This window comes from Globicephala melas, chromosome 15 (assembly GCF_963455315.2).
Source record: "Globicephala melas chromosome 15, mGloMel1.2, whole genome shotgun sequence".
In the NCBI taxonomy this organism is placed as follows: domain Eukaryota; kingdom Metazoa; phylum Chordata; class Mammalia; order Artiodactyla; family Delphinidae; genus Globicephala; species Globicephala melas.
Genome location: NC_083328.1, coordinates 20,652,829 through 20,672,983, shown reverse-complemented (window position 1 = coordinate 20,672,983; position 20,155 = coordinate 20,652,829). Strand labels below are relative to the sequence as shown.

Genomic DNA, 20,155 nt, shown 5'->3' with positions numbered 1-20,155 from the left:
ATTATGCAACAAAGCTACATTTTAAAAAACGACTCTTCAAAACCAAAAGCAAAAAGAAACAAATCAATTTAACTGTATACCACATTGGTGACAAAGCCACACTGAGAACTATTCCAAGTGACTTTAAAACATAATAATATGACTATACAGTCCTAGTAGGACATATCCTATGGAGAAAAATAAATAAATGAATAAATAAATCTTAAACCTTTTTCAAATACTCATCCTGTTGGTGGTAGTATTGGATTATTCTGAGACTTATGAATGCACTGTGAGATAATGTAAATGAGAATGTACACTAGTGTTAAGAACAGGATTTTCAGCATGGAAGAAAGGAAAAACAGATGTAAGATCAATGAGGTTAAATAAAAACCCTGAAATCCTGAATGGAACTATCAATATGAATTCTTGATTTATTACACCTTTAAAACAAATCACACATTTCCTAGCTCTGCCTACTTAGACACAGAGAAACCAAGTACACCCCTAATGCCCAGACTGTGGTGTCTTAGTACCATCTGCCACCAAAAGGAACTTGGGCTCCTTGAAGAAATGACTGATTCCAGATCTGGAGCAGGAAACATATAAGATGAGCCTTGAAAATCTTAACTTCCTGCATTTTGGTTTGACATCACAGACTACTAGCAGTATTGTGTCAAAAGGACTTGGTAGCCAACTTGTCCCAATGGCCAAAATAGGGACAAGTTGGGCATAATAAGGTTAATAACTGTAATTGACTGAAACACATCAAATATGCATTTAAATCCATTAATTCATACAGTTACAACAAAAAAAACTCACTAACTACATTTGGAAATCAAGTAATTATTTTGAAATCCAGAAAATAAAGGGAAAAAAACACCACGTATTTATTTTGCCTTTCTTCTCCAAATTTACTTTGGGATAACCAAACAGCCGACAAGGGCGAGAGTCTCTATAGAAGTTCTCCAGCTAATAAGTGAAAAGGAATGTTAAAAGTAAAACATCACCATTTTTCAACCCTTATTGAACTAATGGATCAAGGACTAACCATTGACGACTACTAACACTGCAAGAGACACGACCAGACAAGATAGGCTTCCTGATGGAAGTTTATAACACCTCCCACAAACTAGTTTTACCAAAAAAAAAAAAGAAGAAGAGGGCTTAAAAAAACCCTCAAACCTGAATCTCATTAAGCCTCTAGATCTAACTACCATTTTACAAGAAAAGCAAAGACAGAAAAACATTTTCATTGAAACTATGGGAATAAACAGACAAAATCAGACCATGGGAAGCTGCACAGCAGTGCTCTTCAAAGTATGATCCACAGGTAGGTACCTGTCTGTGAACTTTTTTAACCAGTCCATGATGAGATAAGTACAGAAATCAGAGTAAGCATCAGTAACATTTAGAGCAAATTAACAGTAATTGTGTGTCTATTGAATCTAACCATTATTTTTAATGGGGCTGGTTTTATGCATGCCTTTTTTATTTTATTTTTCCGGAAAAGTTTAAATGCCAAGCTAAGAAATTTATACCACATTTTGTATATAAAAGAAAAAGTAAAGGCAATTTTTGAGAAGAGAAATAATGTAGTTACAGATAAGCTGTAAGACTACTCTGGCAGCAAGAAAAACTGCCAATAGGACAGAGTTGAGAAATGGGGACGGGTACTCAGGCGGCCACAGACTTGGAATGAGCACCTTCCTCATCACCACCTTCCATTTCTGGAATACTTACCATGTGCAAGTTTCTGTACTAAACCCTTAATTATATCTTCTCCTTTAACCTCATAAAAACCATGCAAGGTTGGAGTTCTGGCTCTGCTACTTATCAAGTACTAGCACTGAAGCCCTATATCCTAATCGTTTAAATGGAATAGCAATGCTCCTTTCACGGGCTGTTGGGAAGATTAAATGAAAAAGTTGTATATGAATGTACAGTGTAAATGATCTGGCTCCAGGGACTTCCCTGGTGGTCCAATGGTTAAGAATCCACCTTTCAATGCAGGGGACACAGGCTCAATGCCTGGTCAGGGAACTAAGATCCCACATGCCACAGAGCAACTAAGCCTGCACACTCTAGAGCCCGCATGCCACAACTAGAGAGAATACCGCTCACCACAACGAAAGATCCCACATGTCACAACTAAGACCCGACGCAGCCAAATAAATTTTTTAAAAAGAAGGTTAAAAATAAATAAATGGGGCTTCCCTGGTAGCACAGTGGCCCCAGTCCGGGAGGATCCCACATGCCGCGGAGCGGCTGGGCCCGTGAGCCATGGCCGCTGGGCCTGTGCTCCGCAACGAGAGAGGCCACAATAGTGAGAGGCCCGCGTACCGCAATCAATCAATCAATCAATCATCTGGCTCCACACAAATAAATGGTATTTTCATTATGATTATTATTATTTCTTAAATCTCCTGAGAATCAGACAGCTCTGCCTTGCTCTTAAAGATGAGAAGACCAAGAGTTAAAGTCAAGGAATTTAAAAAAAAACAGAAGAAGAATTTACTAAGCTGGTGATGAGCTTACAAAGGTTCCTGACAGTAGAAGCAACAAAGGCATTTCCTGACCAGTCCTATGCAATCTTCTAATGCGTGAACTGTTTGTTTGTGGACACACTGTTTGCTACCATCCAAGCTCAACAACTGGAGGGAAGAAGCAACAGATGTTGGGTGACTGGCCAATTCCTCTAGGAACTGCCACAGTCCGTGGCAGAAAACAATGATTTCTAAATAGAGAAAGATCACAATCAAATGAAAGACAAGATATCCCGATGTGCTCCACTGCAAAAATGTTGTTTGTTAAACATAAAAGGTCATTTGAGGAACAGCCAATTAACAGAGCAAACAAGAATATTTTTGAAGGAAAAAGCTGCAGAGGACAGAATTTTAAATTACTCAGTTTTCAATGATTTCTTTTCCATGACTATATATAAAAGGCTTTTTTTGTGGAAACCATGAGGTCATTGTTTTCCTGAGTCTTCACTATAGGAAACAGCTGTGGGGAACTACACAAACAGAGAACACTGCCCTATTTAGCAGCCCCTCATTGTGACAAGTGTATAGATGGGGACAGGAAAAATGCACCAAACCACACACTAATAACAAAACAAAAGGGGCAGAGTCAAACTAAAAACTTCAAGCCACACAAAGGAAGATGTAAAACACCTAACTCAGGATAAGCATCTGTAACTCAGCACAAGCATCTTTATTACTACATCTGTATCAGTTTAAGAGAGATTTCCACATTTTGACCAGATCGGCACATTTCTACATGGCTCACCAAAAACTTAAAACGATTCACTTTACACAGTGCCTGCCTGACATATGAGAGACATTCAACAAATATAATAACAACAACAAACAAGTTTTCCTAGGGCTCTTATGTTCAAATACTATGTGAGCTCTCTAAAACTGAACTTATCCACTCACCTCCAGAATCGTTTTCCATTCTGTGCTTCCAGGCGTGAAGAACACCATCCCAAGACACCCTGTTTCAAAACCTCGAAGTTATTTTCACCTCCTCATCTTATCCACCCTTCACGTAAAGCTGCCAAACACTGTCAACTCTGCTTCAAATGTACATTTTTTATATGTTCAAAAGTCAGAGGAAAGGAGCAGGAGACAAGGAAAGGGAAAGAAATAAACTGAATCCAGTCCAATTTATTATGGGGTGTGTAACTCTCCTTTACAATACTACCCAGGGCTCTGCTTCAACTTGTCCAAAGATAAAAATACTCAGGTGAGGCATCTCATTCCATTTTCAGACAACATGCTCAAAAAATTCTGTTACTGAGGCATGCCACCCATCTCCAGTTTCCCTCCTCCTCCTGCAAGGCTTAAAGCCTAAGCGTGATCACAGTCCTCAAGTGAGGTCTGACCCATGTGTACAAGAGAAGTGGCCCAGCATCAGCACATCTACATTTACAACTGAGGCTGGTCTGCAAGCTGTCCTTCCTTGCTTGTGGCATCTTCAGTTCAGATGGACCAATACATTGTGCACCTCCAACAAAACAATGCTGAATAAGACAGACTCACTGCCCTCGAGGGCCTCGCAGTGGAATGGAGGAGACAGACATGAACAGGTTTAGGAAACAGAATCCTTTTGCCTCGGAGAGGAAATTTTTCTACACTTTTGACAGTCATACAACATGGGGATTATCTGATCCTTGGAAAAATGTACGAATAAATCCATCCAATTCTGTAATCTTTGGGGGGAACAGGCAGTTCTTTTAATAACTCTTGCAATTTCTTCCTCACTTATCAGTCAACCAGGTTTTCTTACTGTAACATTATTATTAGTTTATGGTTTGTTTAAAGTTATGAATTTTATCAGTGACAGGCAGACATTCAGCAAAGATGGTTATCTGTCCCAAACTAATGTAGATATTTAACACTAAAATTCACACAGGATTGGTTTTTGAAACCTGACAAAATGATTCTAAAATTTGTCTGGAGAACTTTAAAAGAACAGCAAGATAGCTCATCTCTTACCCAAGGTACTGAGTACTTTTCTGCACTGGTTTTAATCAGAAGAAAATATTGCAGAAGAAAAATAAATGTTTCACAGTGGGGGGAAAAAAGAATAGCATGAAAAGAACAGGCAACAACAATGCCATGTGGTACCAATAAAAGTACTGATGAAACAGAACACACAATTCAGAAATAGACCATAAAATTCTAAATATGGAGAAGACTTTTACAAATAAGCAGTGTGATAACAAGGCTGGGTAACAATACCAGTTAACACTCACTTAGCACTGACGGTATGCCAGTCCCTTAGCCAAGTTTTTCTCTTCTTTTTAAAACAACCAAATGAGGTAGATATAGTCTTATCCCCATTTTACAAATGAGGAAACTAAGCCCAGAGAATTAAGTGCCCAAGGATCTATAGCTAGTAAGTGCTGCAGCTAGGATTGGAACACGGGCTGTCTGGCTCCCCAGTCCAGGTTCTCAACCACTCAATGTACTATACAAGATGGGAAATCTCAAACCTTAAAATAAATCCCCACTTTACAGTTGCACTATACTAAACCAAACTCCAAATTATTGGAAAGAGAAATATTTTAGAACATAAAAGAAAAAACTAACAAAAAATAAAAGAGAAAAATTATCCTATATGAAAGCCTAACTTTTCAGCTATACATAACAAAAAATAAGGCAAAGGTACAGGTTCAAAAACATTAAAACCTTCTGTAATACATAAAAGTTAACAAAACTAAAAGAGCAAGAGTCTGAGAGAAGTATCTATATCAAATGTATCAAGGCTTAATGAAGGTGTTACCTTACATCTACACTCTATAAAGAGTTATTATAAAGTTTTTTAAAAAAGAAAAGAAACTTCAAAATCCCAAGAAAAAAAAAAAAATCCCAAGAGACACCATGACCAAGTAGGATTTATTTCTGGAATGAAAAGGGGTTCAACATATGAAAATCAATCAATGTAATATGCCACATTAATAGAATGAAAGAAAACTACCACACGATCATCTCAATTAATTCAGAAAAAGCACTTGACAAAATTCATCATTCTTTCATGATAAAGACACTCAACAAACTAGGAAAAGAAGAAAACTTCCTCAACATGATAAAGACCATATCCGAAAAGCTCACAGCTAACATCATACTCAATGGTGAAACACTGAAAGCTTTTCCCCTAAGATGAAGAAACAAGACAAGGATGCCCATTTTCACCACTTCTATTCAACAGAATATTGGAATTTCTAGCCAGAACTAGGCGAGAAAGGGGAAGGGTGGGAGAATAAATTAAGAGTTTGGGATTAGCAAATACAAACTACTATATATAAAATAAATAAACAACAAGGTCCTTCTGTATAGCACAGGGAATTATATTCAATATCTTTTAATAAACTATAATGGAAAAGAATATATATATATGAATATATATAACTGAATCACTTTGCTGTACACCAGAAACTAACACAACATTGTATACCGACTATGCTTTATCTAGAAAAAAAAAAAGTATCCTAACTGGAAAGGAAGATGTAAAATTATCTCTGTTTGCAGATAATATGATCTTATATGTAGAAAACTCTGAGGACTCACACACAAAAAAAAACTGTTAGAGCTAACAGATGAATTCAGCCAAGTGCAGGATACAATATCAACACACAAAAACCAGTTCCATTTCTATACACTAGCAATGAACAATCCAAAAAAGGAAATTAAGAAAATAGTTCCATGTATAACATCAAAAAGAATAAAATACTTAGGAATAATCATTTAACAAAGGAGGTGAAAAACCTGTACATTGAAAACTACAAAACTTAAGCGAAGGAAATTAAAGACAACATAAATATTAAAAAAGACATTCCATGTTCATGGATTGGAAGACAATATTGTTACAATGACAATTCAACCCAAAACAATCTACAGATTTCAGTGCAATCCCTATAAAAATCCCATTTTCTGCAGAAAGAAAAGCCTATTCTGAAATTCATATAGAATCTCCAGGAACTCCAAAGACAAAACCATCTTGAAAAAGAAGAACAAATTGGAAGGACTCAAACTTCTGATTTCAAAACTTACTACACAGCTACAGTAATCAAAACAGTGTGGTGCTGAAACAAAGACAGGCATATAGATCAATGGAATAGAATAAAGAGCCCAGAAATAAACCCACACATATACAGTCAATTGATTTTTGACAGGGGCACCAAAACCATTCAACAAAGAAAGAACAGTAGTCTTTTCAACAACAGTGCTGAGAAAACTAAATATCCACATGCAAAAGAATGAAGTTGTAACCTTACCTTACACCATACATCAATACAAGAGTTAACTCAAAATGGATGAAAGACCTACATATAAGAGCTAAAACTATAAAATTTTTAGTAAAAAACAAAGACGGAAAACTTCATGACATTAAATTTGGCAATGATTTCTTGGATATGATACCAAAAGCACAGACAACAGAAGAAGAAAAATAGACAAACTGGACTTCATCACAGTTATCAAGAGAGTGAAACAACCACCCACGGAATGAGAGAAAATACTTGCTAATCATATATCTGATAAAGGATTAATATCCAGAATATATAAAGAACTCCTACAACTCAGCATCAACAACAAAAAAATCCAATTCAAAAATGAGGAAAGTATTTGGATAGACATTTCTCCAAAGAAGATATACAAACAGGCAATAAGCCTACTGCTTGAAAAGATAGTCCAAGACATCAGTTAAGTCATTAATGACTAATGATCATTAGTCATTAGAGAAATGCAAATCAAAACCACAATAACCACACACGCTAGGATGGCTATTATTTGAAAACAAAAATGGAAAATAACAAGTGCTGGCAAGGATGTGGAGAAACTGGAACCCTCATGCATTGCTGGTGGAAATGTACAATGGTGCAGCCACTGTGGAAAAGTTTGACAGTTTCTCAAAAAGTTAAACACAGAATTACTACATGACCCAAAAGAATTAAAAACAGGGACACACATAGATACTTGAATGCCTATGTTCATAGTATCATTATTCACAATAGCCAAAAAGCAGAAACAATGCAGTTGTCCATCAACAGATGAATGGATAAACAAAATGTAGTACATACGTATAAAGGAATATTATTCTGCCATCAAAAGAAATGAAATTCTGCAACATACTACAACACAGATGAATATTGAAAACATTATTCTAAATGACACAAACCAGACACAAAAGGATTTTGTGTATTGTACTGTGTAACTCTACTTATATGAGATACCTAGAATAGGCAAATTCATAGAGACAGAAAGTAGAACACTGGTTACCAGGGACTAGACGGGAGTGATTGCTTAATGCATACAGAGTTCCTGGTTGGGACGATGAAAAAGTTCTGGAAATGGACAGTGGTTGATGGTTGCACAACAGTGAAGGTACTTAATGCCACTGAGCTGTACTTAAAAGCAACTAAAAGGGTAAATTTTATGTTACGTGTATTTTACCACAACAAAAAATTGGAAAAAATGACAACAGACAAATGAGCAAAGAATGAATATAAACTGACAATAACAAATTTAAATTATAAAATCCAACTCATTCCAAAAATGGTTTGTGAGCATCCAACATGCACCATTCACTGGGCTGGGTGAAGCTTATGATCAAACTAGCAGCGCTGTAATTTCTGTAATAAGAAGTCAAAAAGATGTCCATAAGCTTCTGATGCTCTGAGAACATGTTTGGAAACTTATCCTAAATAAATAACATGACAAAACAAAAAGCTATACACATGATTCATGTTCATTATAATAAAAAAGAGTATGGGGGAAATTGCCCAATAAAAGAGGACTGGAGGGCTTTCCTGGTGGCGCAGTGGTTGAGAGTCCTCCTGCTGATGCAGCGGACGCGGGTTCGTGCCCCGGTCCGGTAAGATCCCACATGCCGTGGAGCGGCTGGGCCCGTGAGCCATGGCCGCTGAGCCTGTGCGTCTGGAGCCTGTGCTCCGCAACGGGAGAGGCCACAACAGTGAGAGGCCCGCGTACCGTTAAAAAAAAAAAAAAGAGGACTGGATGATTAAATTATCACTTAGCAATATGATACCATATGTATCAGTAAACATTAAACAGTATTATGAGTACTATTTAGAAAGATGGAAAAATGTTTTGTAAGTTGCATGAAAAAAAATTATAATACAAAATGGCCTGGCCAGGATAACAGCAACTACGTAAAATATGTATGTATGTGGACAAGTACAAAAATGTAAACTGATGGCACTTCAAGGCAATGTGTTCAGTACAGTAAGAGCATAAATGTTATCATCACACTGCCCTGAGTTCAAGTTGAAGCTCTGCCCCTGCAAATGTGTAAAGAACCTAACTAGATCAAATCAAAATAACAGATTTAGTGCTAGTTTATGTTGCTGGTTTGAAAGATATTTTTAAAAACTCAGAAGGGGAGTTTAATAACAAATAAAAATCTCTAGCCGAAACTCTAGCCTACACTACTGAATATTTTCCTCCATGAGTTACCATGGGACCTCAAATACAACATGCCTAAAGTGGAATTCAGCACCTCTGAAAAGTTTTATGCTGCCTCAGTTTCCCAAATGTAACCAGGCTCAAAGAGGCTAAGATATATTCTGTTCTCCCTGAACCCCCCAGTTCTGCCCCTGCCCTCTCTCATCATCACCTCCCCATCCTCAATGTCCCTGGCCTCTGAGTGATCATTCTTTGAAAAATAATAAAAGAAAAAGACAATGATACCACAAGCCTGTCTGAAATTCCTTGGTGCTGCCCTCACAAGATGCTATTCTCTGACATGGCACCCAAAGAACAAAGCCAGAGACCTAACCTCGCCCAAAGCATCACTCAGTGACCTCCTCCCCAACCCATCCACCACCCTGCTCTTCTGCTCCAACCACACTAGACCTTGAAATTTTCTGAATAAGCCAAGTTGTTTGAGGTTCTAAGCCTTTGCACTTGATGGGTTTTCTGCCCTGGAAAGGCCTTTCCCACCTCTCCCCTTACCCACCTAGAGGATTCCGACCAAATCCTTCCAGACTCCAGTCCCCCCACAACCCTCCCTTCCCTCCCTGGGGTCTACACAGCACTTCTATACATACCTCTATCACAGCACTCATCCTACCCTTCTGCAATTGTTTCTTAACCCCTGCCTTCCCTTCTAGACCCTGCATTCCTTAAGGGCATGGACCATCTCAGTCATCCTGGCACAGCTCAGTGCCTCCCAACACAGGACCAGCACAAAAATATGCTCGATAAATCTGCAGACTTAACGAATCATGACTACAATATATCAACCTGAATTTGATTCTTAATGGGTATATAGCATTTTTTTAAATTTATTTATCTATTTATTTATTTTATTTTTGGCTGCGTAGGGTCTTCGTTGCTGTGAGCGGGCGTTCTCTAGTTGCAGCAAGCGGGGGCTACTCTTCGTTGCGGTGCGCGGGCTTCTCGTTGCAGTGGCTTCTCGTTGCGAAGCACGGGCTCTAGACGCGCGGGCTTCAGTAGTTGTGGCGCACGGGCTTAGTTGCTCCACAGCATGTGGGATCTTCCCAGACCAGGGCTCGAACCCGTGTCCCCTGCATTGGCAGGCAGATTCTTAACCACTGCACCACCAGGGAAGCCCCTCTTACTGGGTATAAACTGACGTTTCTGCAGCTCTACACTGTACTCAGGGCTAAGAGCAGGAAGTCAACCTAAATAAGCCAGGTTTCCTGACTCTGCTTTCCTGGTTTTCCGCCTATCTCTCTGCCCCTTTAACAAGTCCAAGAAGTCCCTCCCTCCTCCTATCCTTTTATTTTTAGTTTCCCCCAAGGGCTTGGCCTTGGGCTTCTGACTACACACTCAATGCTCCTGGATTCAATTATCACCTCTATGCAGCTGAATCCAAGTCTACACAGCTAGTTCTAAATCGCACCATATTTCCAACTATTAAGACTCTCCTTAGATATCCTATGACCCCCAACCCCACATGTTCAAATTATCTTCATGATCTTCTCTGCCCTTAGTGCCCTTTTTGGACTGCTCCACCTCTGTCAGATATCCCCTTATTTTCTCCATCACCCAGGTCTGAAACCTCGGTGTTTCCTTTACTCTCCATCTCTTGGAGTCTCTTTAATGATGTCACGATGTCCTCCAAAATGTCTCTTGGATTCACCCTTTCCTCCTCCTTTTCCTCATGTCACACCTGTGACTGCCCTTTCCACGCACTTACTTTCTCCTCCACCTGATTCGTTTTTGCTCACCATCAGAACCATTTTTCTAAAACATCTTTTTTCATCAAATCAGAGTCTGCACAGCTCAAAAAGCCGCAATTGAATCACTACTGATTGCAGCCTCAAGGCTAAATTGTTGTGACAGACTTTCAAGGGCACCCATAATCTGTCCCCTCTCATCTCCTCAGCCATCTACATTTATTTGCCCTTCTCTCCAAATCAGTGGTTCTCAACCAGGGGCAATCTTGCTCGCCAGGGGACATGTGGCAATGTCTGGAGACAGTTTTGATTATCATGACTGGGGTGGGTGCAGGGGAGTACTACCAGCACCTAGTGGGTAGAGGACAGGGACACTGCTCAATATCCTAATACACCAGGACAGCCTCCCACAGCAAAGACTCATCTAGCCAATAATGCCAGGTATGTCAACAGTGCCAAGGCTGAAAAAAACTTCTGCAAATCAATTGCACACAGCAGACAGCCCAGTGGCCTCCCTGACCCTAGACAATGTGCCATGGCTGTGCCTTTGCTCAGAATATTTCCCCAACAATATGGAATGGCATCTCTCTTTCCCTTAACTATCCAAGCCTTATTTATCTTCAAATCCCATTCCAAGCAATATGTCACAGTTTTAAATACCACCTATAGACCAAGGAGTCCCATATCTTTATCTCTAGTCAGTCCCAATCTTCTGAACTCCAGACTTCCTTATCCAGCTGCCAACCAGATATCTCATGAGTGTCCTATTTAATACATCTGAAACTGAACTCCCGACCCCCCCAGTTGCTGCTCCTCAAGTAAGTGCACAGCACCAGTAATCACTCTCTTGCTCAAAACAAACACCGGGGCGTTATTCTGGCTGCTCCCCTCTGCCTCAGTGCCTTCCCCAGAATCAATCCTTCAGCAAGTCCTGTCGAGTCTACCTCCAGATACATATCAAATCTATCCGCTTCTCCATCCCATCCACCACCTTCGCAAAACCTCCGAACTGGCCTCCCTGCTTCCAGTCTATAGTCACTATTCAGACTCAGAATGATCACTTCACATTTCAAGGAAATCATGCCAGAACTCTGCTTAAAACCTGCACCAGCTCCCCACTGCTCTTAGAACCAAATCTAAACCCCTAATCTTGGTCTACAAGGGGGTCCTACAGGACCCGCCTCTGCCTACCTGACCTCCTTTTCCAGCCTCATCTATCCCACACCCCTCCTAGCTCTCTAAGCCATGAAAAAGGCCTGTCAGACTTTCAAATGGACCCCCAGCCCTGTCCCCTGCAGAGCCTTTTGAATACATTTTATCACTCCTGCCTGGCCACACCCATCATTCTCTCCCATACACCTTATCTTTTCCTTCTTAGCTCTAATAATTTTAAATTTCACATTTACCAGTGTGTGTTTAACATCTGCATCCCCTGTAACAATAAAAGTTCCAAGAAGGAATGGATCACGGGACCTGGCACCATTTTTTTACATTACCATACCGTTTTGTTTACCCCATATACCCAAGGACTAGCACAGCACGTGGCATAGAGTTACGAGCTCCATAAATTCATAAATTTGTAGAAGCTTAACTGCCAACAATGAATGAATGAATCTTCTACTTGCACTTCAGCTCACAATGATTTCACCCTTCTCTGAACTCCCACTGAACTTTCCCAGTCAATACAATTTTTTTTAATTTCCCTATAAAACTGGTAAGTTCTCTGAGGGCAAGAACTTTGTCCTATAATCGTCATACTTAATCCTCTATTCCCAACCCTCTCCCCTAAACTAGTCCCTTTATACACAATAATTGCTCAGTAAATGTGGTTTAAGTCAGCAAACATGAAAGTCCATAATTGTCCTGTGTATTTTTATTCCCCAACTAGTCCTCTTCAATGCTTTTCTTGCACTTTCTCATGAGTCCCCTTTACCACCTGATAAGAAGCTGCACACATCAGGTGGACGTGTCTGGAAAGAGAGACATACACGTTTAAGAAGAGTGGAGAATAGGCATACCTAGAGGAACAAAACTGACCTACGTGAAAGAAAATAAGTTTGAAAACTGAAGAATAGGGCAGTCACTTGAAAGAGGAAGCACGTGTCAGCAGCGAGGCCCTAGCATGCAGCGTGGATGGGTCAGAGTCTTGTCCTACTCGGGCTTTTGCTGGGCAGTCTGGTGAGGTGCATCCACAGTGTAAATGCACGTTCCCTCTGACTCAGCAACGCCACAGCTAAGACCCACTCCTTAGAAAAGGAGACTTGATATATGTTGAAGGATTGGCTATAATGGTTAAAAATTTTATACAACCAAAACACCCATCAGTGGGCTTCCATACAACTGTTAAAAAGAATGAGGTGGACTTGGATGTATTAACAAAAAACAATGAAAGCTATGGCTACCTGTGATATATTTTGAAGTCCAGTATAGGGGCATAAAGGAAAGCAAGTTACAGAACTCTATGGAGAGTATAAGCCCATCAATGTAAAAGATGTGTTTATATATGCATTTAAATGGTCTGAAAGGATAATTTTTTAAGGAAGTCTTCCAAAAGTGCCTACGTCTCAGGAGCAATAGCACATATATAAAGCTAGCTGCAGCTGACCTTATTTTCACTACGATTTAGCACCGCAAACTTAGAGGGAAAAAATGCTACATGTTTCAGCACGTCCACCTTCCCTGTTTATGTTTTATGTTGAGACCTGTCGCTTCAGTGGTTGTGCTAATAAGACGACCTCAGAACCAGGGCTCAGTGCGTGCATCGGCATGCGGGGGGTGGTCAGAACTCTGGTTCTGCTCCCTCAGCCTCTAGCCAGCAGGTGAACCTTAGTTTCCGCATCCAGAAAGGCTGAGGGCCACTCACATTTCACCCACATCTCCTTCCAAGTCTAAAATTTGATGATTCTCTCACAGCCCTTCTTCAAAGATGTGGAACTTCACTAAAACAGAACTGACAGCATTTGACAGACAAGAGAACAGACCAGGAGGACACATACTTTCTATTTAATACCATCACAAATCTGAATGTGACCGCCACTATTTCATTTTTTTTTCCTATTTTTCAAATTAATTTGAGGGACACCCTAAAATCAGATCACTTCTTGGGAACCACTGTGAAATGTCAACATACTAAACAGCTTCATACAAACGAGGAAAACTTTCATCATAGGTCTGCAGCATAAAATCAGAGCTCCCCAGCATGAGTCCATGACACAGTAAGGTGTGAAACTGAGCCAGCGGAAGCCCCTGGTTGCTGGCTTGTCTGCCACTACTCATTTACACACATATACTCCCTTTGTAACCCAAGAACTCTCACTAATAAATAAGCACCACCAGGCACCAAAGTTCAAGGAAAAACATGTGGGAGAGAAAATTTGATTCATCAATTACTTTTTGTTTTCCTGCAAATTTGAAAGGAGTCCCCACATTTCTTTTATCAGTAGATCACTCTGTTCTAGTCGTTCTCTGGAAGCACAGTTTGAAAACTGCTGCTATAAAACCCATCTTTGTTACTTGAAAGATGACCTTCCGTCTTTCACTTGCTGCAAAAGGGCACTGAGTACTAGAAATCAGAAAGCATCTGTACGAACCTGGAGCACCCAAGCTAGCATCCTGTTAAAGTTAGGACAATAGGCTTATTTCCTCTTACAACAGCATACTGAGCATTCAGGTTTCAAAATGATTTACTTACTGTCATAGTTTTACTAAGACAGTGATCCAAGGATCCTGCCAGTAAAGTCCAACCTTTACTCTAGTGCCGCAGCAAACAAAGAAGAAAAAGTAACAAGATAACCATTAAAAGCTGGGAAAGTAAGGAAAACTTGCACTAAGGAAGTTCAAAACATTCCTCCAACAGTTTCTTAACCTCAGCACTACTGACATTTGGGGCTGGGTTATCCTTTTTGAGGGATACTGTCCTGCATGTTGTATGACACTTAGCCCCAAACCTGGAGTCTCCCCACTAGTTGCCAGTAGCACCCCACCCCAGTTGTGACACCCAAGTATGTGTCTCCAGACATCACCAAATGTCCCCAGAAGTGAGGGGGTAGGGGAGGCAAAAGTGCCCTGGTTGACAACCGCTACTCTATCAGCAGGAGAAAAAGGACTGCACAAAAAAAGAAAAAGATATAAGTGGCAGCTAGAGAAGTTTCTTAAAGCTTACCAAGATTGGACCAGTCAACGTCTTTCATTCTGGAAAACGAAAATCCAACCATAACAACCATCTAGCTCATCCAAAACCAAAACTCCGTTTACCTGGCAAGCTCCTAAAGCTGAAATCAATGTGGTTAGAATCCGAATTGAAAATCTTACAAACAAAATTGTTAGGAACTTAAAGAAGTTTTAGGACGATAAAAGTACATGCAAAGACATACTAAGTGCTTTCTGAGACCTCAAGGCAAATTATCTCAACATGGCAAATTGGTTTTATCTCCTCTGCCAACTGGTAGTGGCTGTTCAACAGGCTGTTCAACAGGATTCTGAGGCTGAATGTGAGCTCAAGAAGAGCAGAGAAGAGTATCTGCCTCGAATATCAAATCACTAGCAGGTGAGGGGGGCGTGGTGACTGGTGCATCCTCTTGCCTGGTGCTTCAACTTCCTTTGTGCTTCACAGGCAGGCGCAGTGTCTTCCCCACGTGACAGTGCCTGGCACGTGGTAGGCGAAGCACTTTGGTGGGCTGCCTACAAGGCAATCCCCTCCTTTACTCATCTCTTCTATTAAGGCAGGAAAACCCAAACACCACCTTCCTGCCTCCACGGCAGCCAGGGTGGTCAAGCGACATGATTATAGTTAATGAGATGTAAGTAAAAGCCTGTTGAGGGGGCTTCTGGAAGAACTTTTATTTCCCTAATGACTTCCTGGCTTGACTGGGTAGAAAACCCTGAGGTGACAAACATTAAGGACAAAAGGCCACTGATAGCTAAGGACAACAGAATGGAAACACAGAAATGGTCTGGGTCCTAGCTGGGCCCATAAAGCCACTGCACCACCTTAGAACCACCTACCTCCAGACTTCTTACAGGTGAGCTAATTCAACATCTTTATTGCTTAAGGCACCATCATTAGGGCTGCTTCTTTCTGGTGCGGAACGCATTCCTAACTGACTGAATAAACCTTCAACAGAGGGAGGTGAATGAATGAATGAATGCAAAGTGAAATCTACTAACGGTTCAGAAGATTACATTTTTTAAAAACAAGGCCTCAGGGTAGGGGTGGTGGTGTGATGAATTGGGAGATTGGGATTGACATATATACACTAATATGTATCAAATGGATAACTAATAAGAACCTGCTGTATAAGAAAATAAATAAAATAAAATTCAGGGAAAAAAAGGCCTCTAAGAACCTGTTCAACTTTGCCAAAGCATGCTTTTCTAGAATTATTGACCCAATTCTGTTACAGCTTTTTAATTGATAAAAAAGTAAACACAATCTCTTAAAAAGCAATGGAAATGTTCACATACAAAAATGCTGTAGAAATTGATTTTCACATTTTGGAAAAGAATGGAAAACCAAACTGAAAACACTAGGCTGTGACCTTGAAAAGTCTGCAACTGCTGTGGCTACCTGCAGGCACGTATAGGCAAAAAGAAAAAGACCAATAGTAGCTGGCTGGCTGCCATTCCCTCCTACTTTCTTATTTTGAGATCTCTGACATGAATCTCTTTTTTTCCAGTCCCTATCCCAGTCAAGTATTTCCATTCAAATTTCCAAGATCAAACAACAACCATTTTTTTCTTTTTGAGAAAAACAGGGTAGAACATAAATAAATATAAATAACATGTAAGTAAAATGTATTAAAAGGAGAGGAGTGGACCTTGGCAGTGTTGTTCCTCAGCAAGACAGTAGGTCCTCAACCAAGCTGATTCCCTTAGATAGCTGACCAATTTATATTTTAATCAAATCATTTACTCATACTTAAATAAGTGTATTTTAGAAAGAAACTTCATAGCACCAATGGACTGCCAGTACCATTTGCCATAAACAGAAGACAGGGCTTCCCTGGTGGTGCAGTGGTTAAGAATCCGCCTGCCAATGCAAAGGGTTCGAGCCCTGGTCCGGGAAGATCCCACAGGCTGCGGAGCAATTAAGCCCATGAGCCACAACTACTGAGCCTGTGCTCTAGAGCCCGCACCTGCGAGCCACAACTACTGAGCCTGCGTGCCACAACTACTGAAGCCTGTGCAACTAGAGCCTGTGCTCCACAACAAGAGAAGCCCACGCACCGCAACAAAGAGTAGCCCCTGCTCGCTGCAACTAGAGAAAGCCCACATGCAGCAACAAAGACCCAACGCAGCCAAAAATAAATAAATAAATTTATTTTAGAAAAGACAAATCCAATGAAGACATAACCTTATTAAATTCTAGCTACTGTTACCTATTCAGATCTCTAAACTTGAAGCTTATTCTCTATTTAAAAAAAAAAAAAAAAAAAAAAAGGGGGGCTTCCCTGGTGGCACAGTGGTTAAGAATCTGTCCGCCAATGCAAGGGACACGGGTTCGAGCCCTGGCCCGGGAAGATCCCACATGCCATGGAGCAACTAAGCCCGTGCGCCACAACTACGGAGCCTGCGTGCCGCAACTACTGAAGCCTGTGCGCCTAGAGCCCATGCTCCACAACAAGAGAAGCCACTGCAATGGGAAGCCCACGCACTGCAACAAAGAGTAGCCCCCGCTCGCCGCAACTAGAGAAAGCCCGTGCACAGCAGGGGCAACCCAACACAGCCAAAAAATACATAAATAAAATAAATAAACAAATAAAAAAAAAAAGGTGGGGGAGTGAGCAAGAGGTGTTAAAGACAAGCTAACCACCAAGCTGAGACTTTCTCTTGGGCATGATCAGGAGAGAAAGAGAACAGAAAAGGAATTAACTTTCTTATTGTGTGACTTCATTCTATTTAGTTCTATCTATATCCATTTTCCACCTAAAAGTATCCCTTATACAATCTCAAATCATCTTCCCCTTTTGCTTAGAGTAAGAGCCCGTTTCCTTAGTACTACAGCCTAAATTTATGATCCTACACCACCTGGCCCCAGCCCACCACTCACACTCCTCTCTCAGCTCTCACGCACTCACAAGGACCCAAGGCCACATCTAGCCCACTGCCTGTTTCTATACGGCCTGTGAGCTACGAATGATTTGGAGAGATGAATGCTTGTAATCAATTTGACAACAGGGAACATTAATTTTGAACTCCAATTAAGTTAAACTTTGTACTCTCCAAAAAAGGAGTCCCATGCTTCTCATTAGTAGACCTGTATTACAAAATATTGTACTCAATTATTATAACATTTTTATTTTAGGCAATAATGTGTAGAAATGTGTCTTTTCTTGTTATATACGTATCTACTTAATAGCCTCGAGTTTGCATCTTGAACAGCAGAGCCTAAAACATTTGCTATGCAGCCCTTTACAGAAAGAGTTTGCCCATCCCGGAGCTACATTGCGGGTCAAGTACACCAGGCTCTTTCCCGTCTCAAGGTGTCCACACTTGCCTTACACCTGGGAACCGCTTTCCCCTGAGCTCCTCAAGGCTGGCCCTCCCTGTGGTTACTCAAGTCTCAGAACATCACCTCCTCCGAGAAGTCACCCTAACCCATGTAACGTACCCTACCAGCACAACAGTCACATCACCAGGTTTTACTTCCTTCAAACCACTGTCTGGTACCACCTCTTCAACTTGTTAAAGTTTTTAATACTAAAAATAATAATGGCAGCAAATACTCATAGCACTGCACACAATGGAAGCATTTTACATACCAGGTTGAACGCCATAAAAATGCCAATCTGTAAGTCAGAACGGTCAACAGTGGGTAACTTCATAGGGTTCAACCCAACATATCAACTTGTTAGCAGCTCACAATCACCTATGAGGTAGGTACCAGATGAGGAAATTGTGGCACAGAGAGGTAGAGTAACCTGCCCGAGGTCACACCGCTAGTAAGTGGCAGAACAAGGATTTGAACCCAAGCTCAACACTCCCACCCCCAAGAATGTAAGTTCCAGGATGGCAGACGGTCTTGCCCATTGTCCCATCCCTCCCCTGTGCCCATCAAAGGGCCCGCCACGTAGCAAGCCCTTCCAAATGCCCGATGCATGAATGAGTGAATGACTGTTCCTCGCAATCAGCGCCATCTGCCCGGACTCGAGGCCCGCTCCTCTTTCATTAGGCAACCAGAGCATCAGTCCTCTGGCCGCGACGGAAGCGGAGAAGGAAGCTCTGGGCAGGCGGGTGCCCCAGGGGCTCACCTTGAAGTCGCGGCTGTGCTGCGGGGTGTACTCCAGGGTCCAGAGGGCCCGCACCAGGTGCGCCAGCTGCTCGGTGACCTCACCCTGGCCCTGCGCGCCGCGCCCCGCAGGCTGCTCGGGGTCAGGCGAGGGCTCGGGCCGCCCCGCCCGGTACTGGCCGAGCGCCAGGTACTCGGCGAAGAGCTCGGTGTTGCTGAGGCACTGAAGCGTGGCGTTCATGAAGCACGTGTTGCCGTGGTTCCGGAGCCCCGCCACCCCGGGCACCGGCTCTGCGGCGCAGGCGGGCGGCGCGGGCGAGGCGGGCGGCGGCGGGCACGGCGGCGGCGTGGGCGCGGCCGTGGGCCCGGGCGGGAAGCAGCTGCGGAGGCCGCCGCGGTCCGGGGTGGCGCCCTCGGAGCTAAGGTGCGAGAGCGTGGACAGCGTCTTGAGGACGCGGCTCATGAAGCTACCCACCGAGCGCGCCGACGAGGGCGAGGAGGGCGCGGCCGGCCCGGGGCCCCCAGCGCTGCCGCCGCCGCTCGCGCGGCCGCTCCGGAACAGCCGCTTGCTGAAGGAGCGCTTCTCCTTCCCGCCCGCTGCCGCCGCCGGCGGCCCGGGCCCGGGCGCCGTTACCTTGGACATGGCGGTGGCCGCTGACGCTCATCACCGCGTCCGCCCGCCCGGCCCGCGTCCCCGCCACGGCCGCCGCCGCATCCCGCCGCGCCGCGCCGCGCCTCACCGGGACGGGGGGCTCGATGCCCCGCACACCTCAGAGCGCCGCGGAGCTAGCAAGCGAGCCGCGGCCGGCGGGGCGGGCGGGAGCGCGCGAGATCCGCCCAGCTGGGCCGCTCACGTGACCCGCCTCCCAGCTCCCCCGCCCCGCGCTGAAGCCGCCGCGGCCGCCATGTTGACTCCGGGAACGGAGCTGCCTCCCCAGCCAGACGCGATGACTGGCGGCCCCGGGCGCGGTACTGCTCCGTGAAGCCCGAGGGAGGCCATGTCTAGTGTGGTCAAGGTCCAGGCGCCGCGGGGTATCGCTGGGCTAGCGCTGGGCTAGCACTGGGCTAGCGCTGGGTAGTGGATGCCCCGGCGTAGGACTCCGTCTTGACCTATCTGATGGTGGAGGCCTTGGGAAAGTGTAGGAATCAGGACGCCCCCTTACCATACTCTGGAAGAGGTGATGGACATGGCCCTGACCGATCCTGGGCAAGCCAGCCCCGCCAGGCTCCCGAGGGACCCCGATGGTCTGCTTGCCCACTAGAGCGCCATCGCAGAG

At 43.0% G+C, this 20,155-nt stretch overlaps 1 protein-coding gene across 1 annotated transcript in view; it reads right to left on the bottom strand.

Moving 5' to 3' along the window:
• The window catches only part of USP31 (ubiquitin specific peptidase 31), a 72,599-nt gene extending 52,920 nt beyond the window's left edge, over nucleotides 1–19,679 (bottom strand). The window contains exon 1 of the mRNA XM_030871472.3: nucleotides 18,901–19,679. Coding sequence (XP_030727332.2) covers nucleotides 18,901–19,521 — 621 coding nt within the window. The 5' untranslated portion in view covers nucleotides 19,522–19,679. The remainder of the gene's footprint in view (nucleotides 1–18,900) is intronic.
• Between the last annotated feature and the right edge of the window lie 476 nt (nucleotides 19,680–20,155).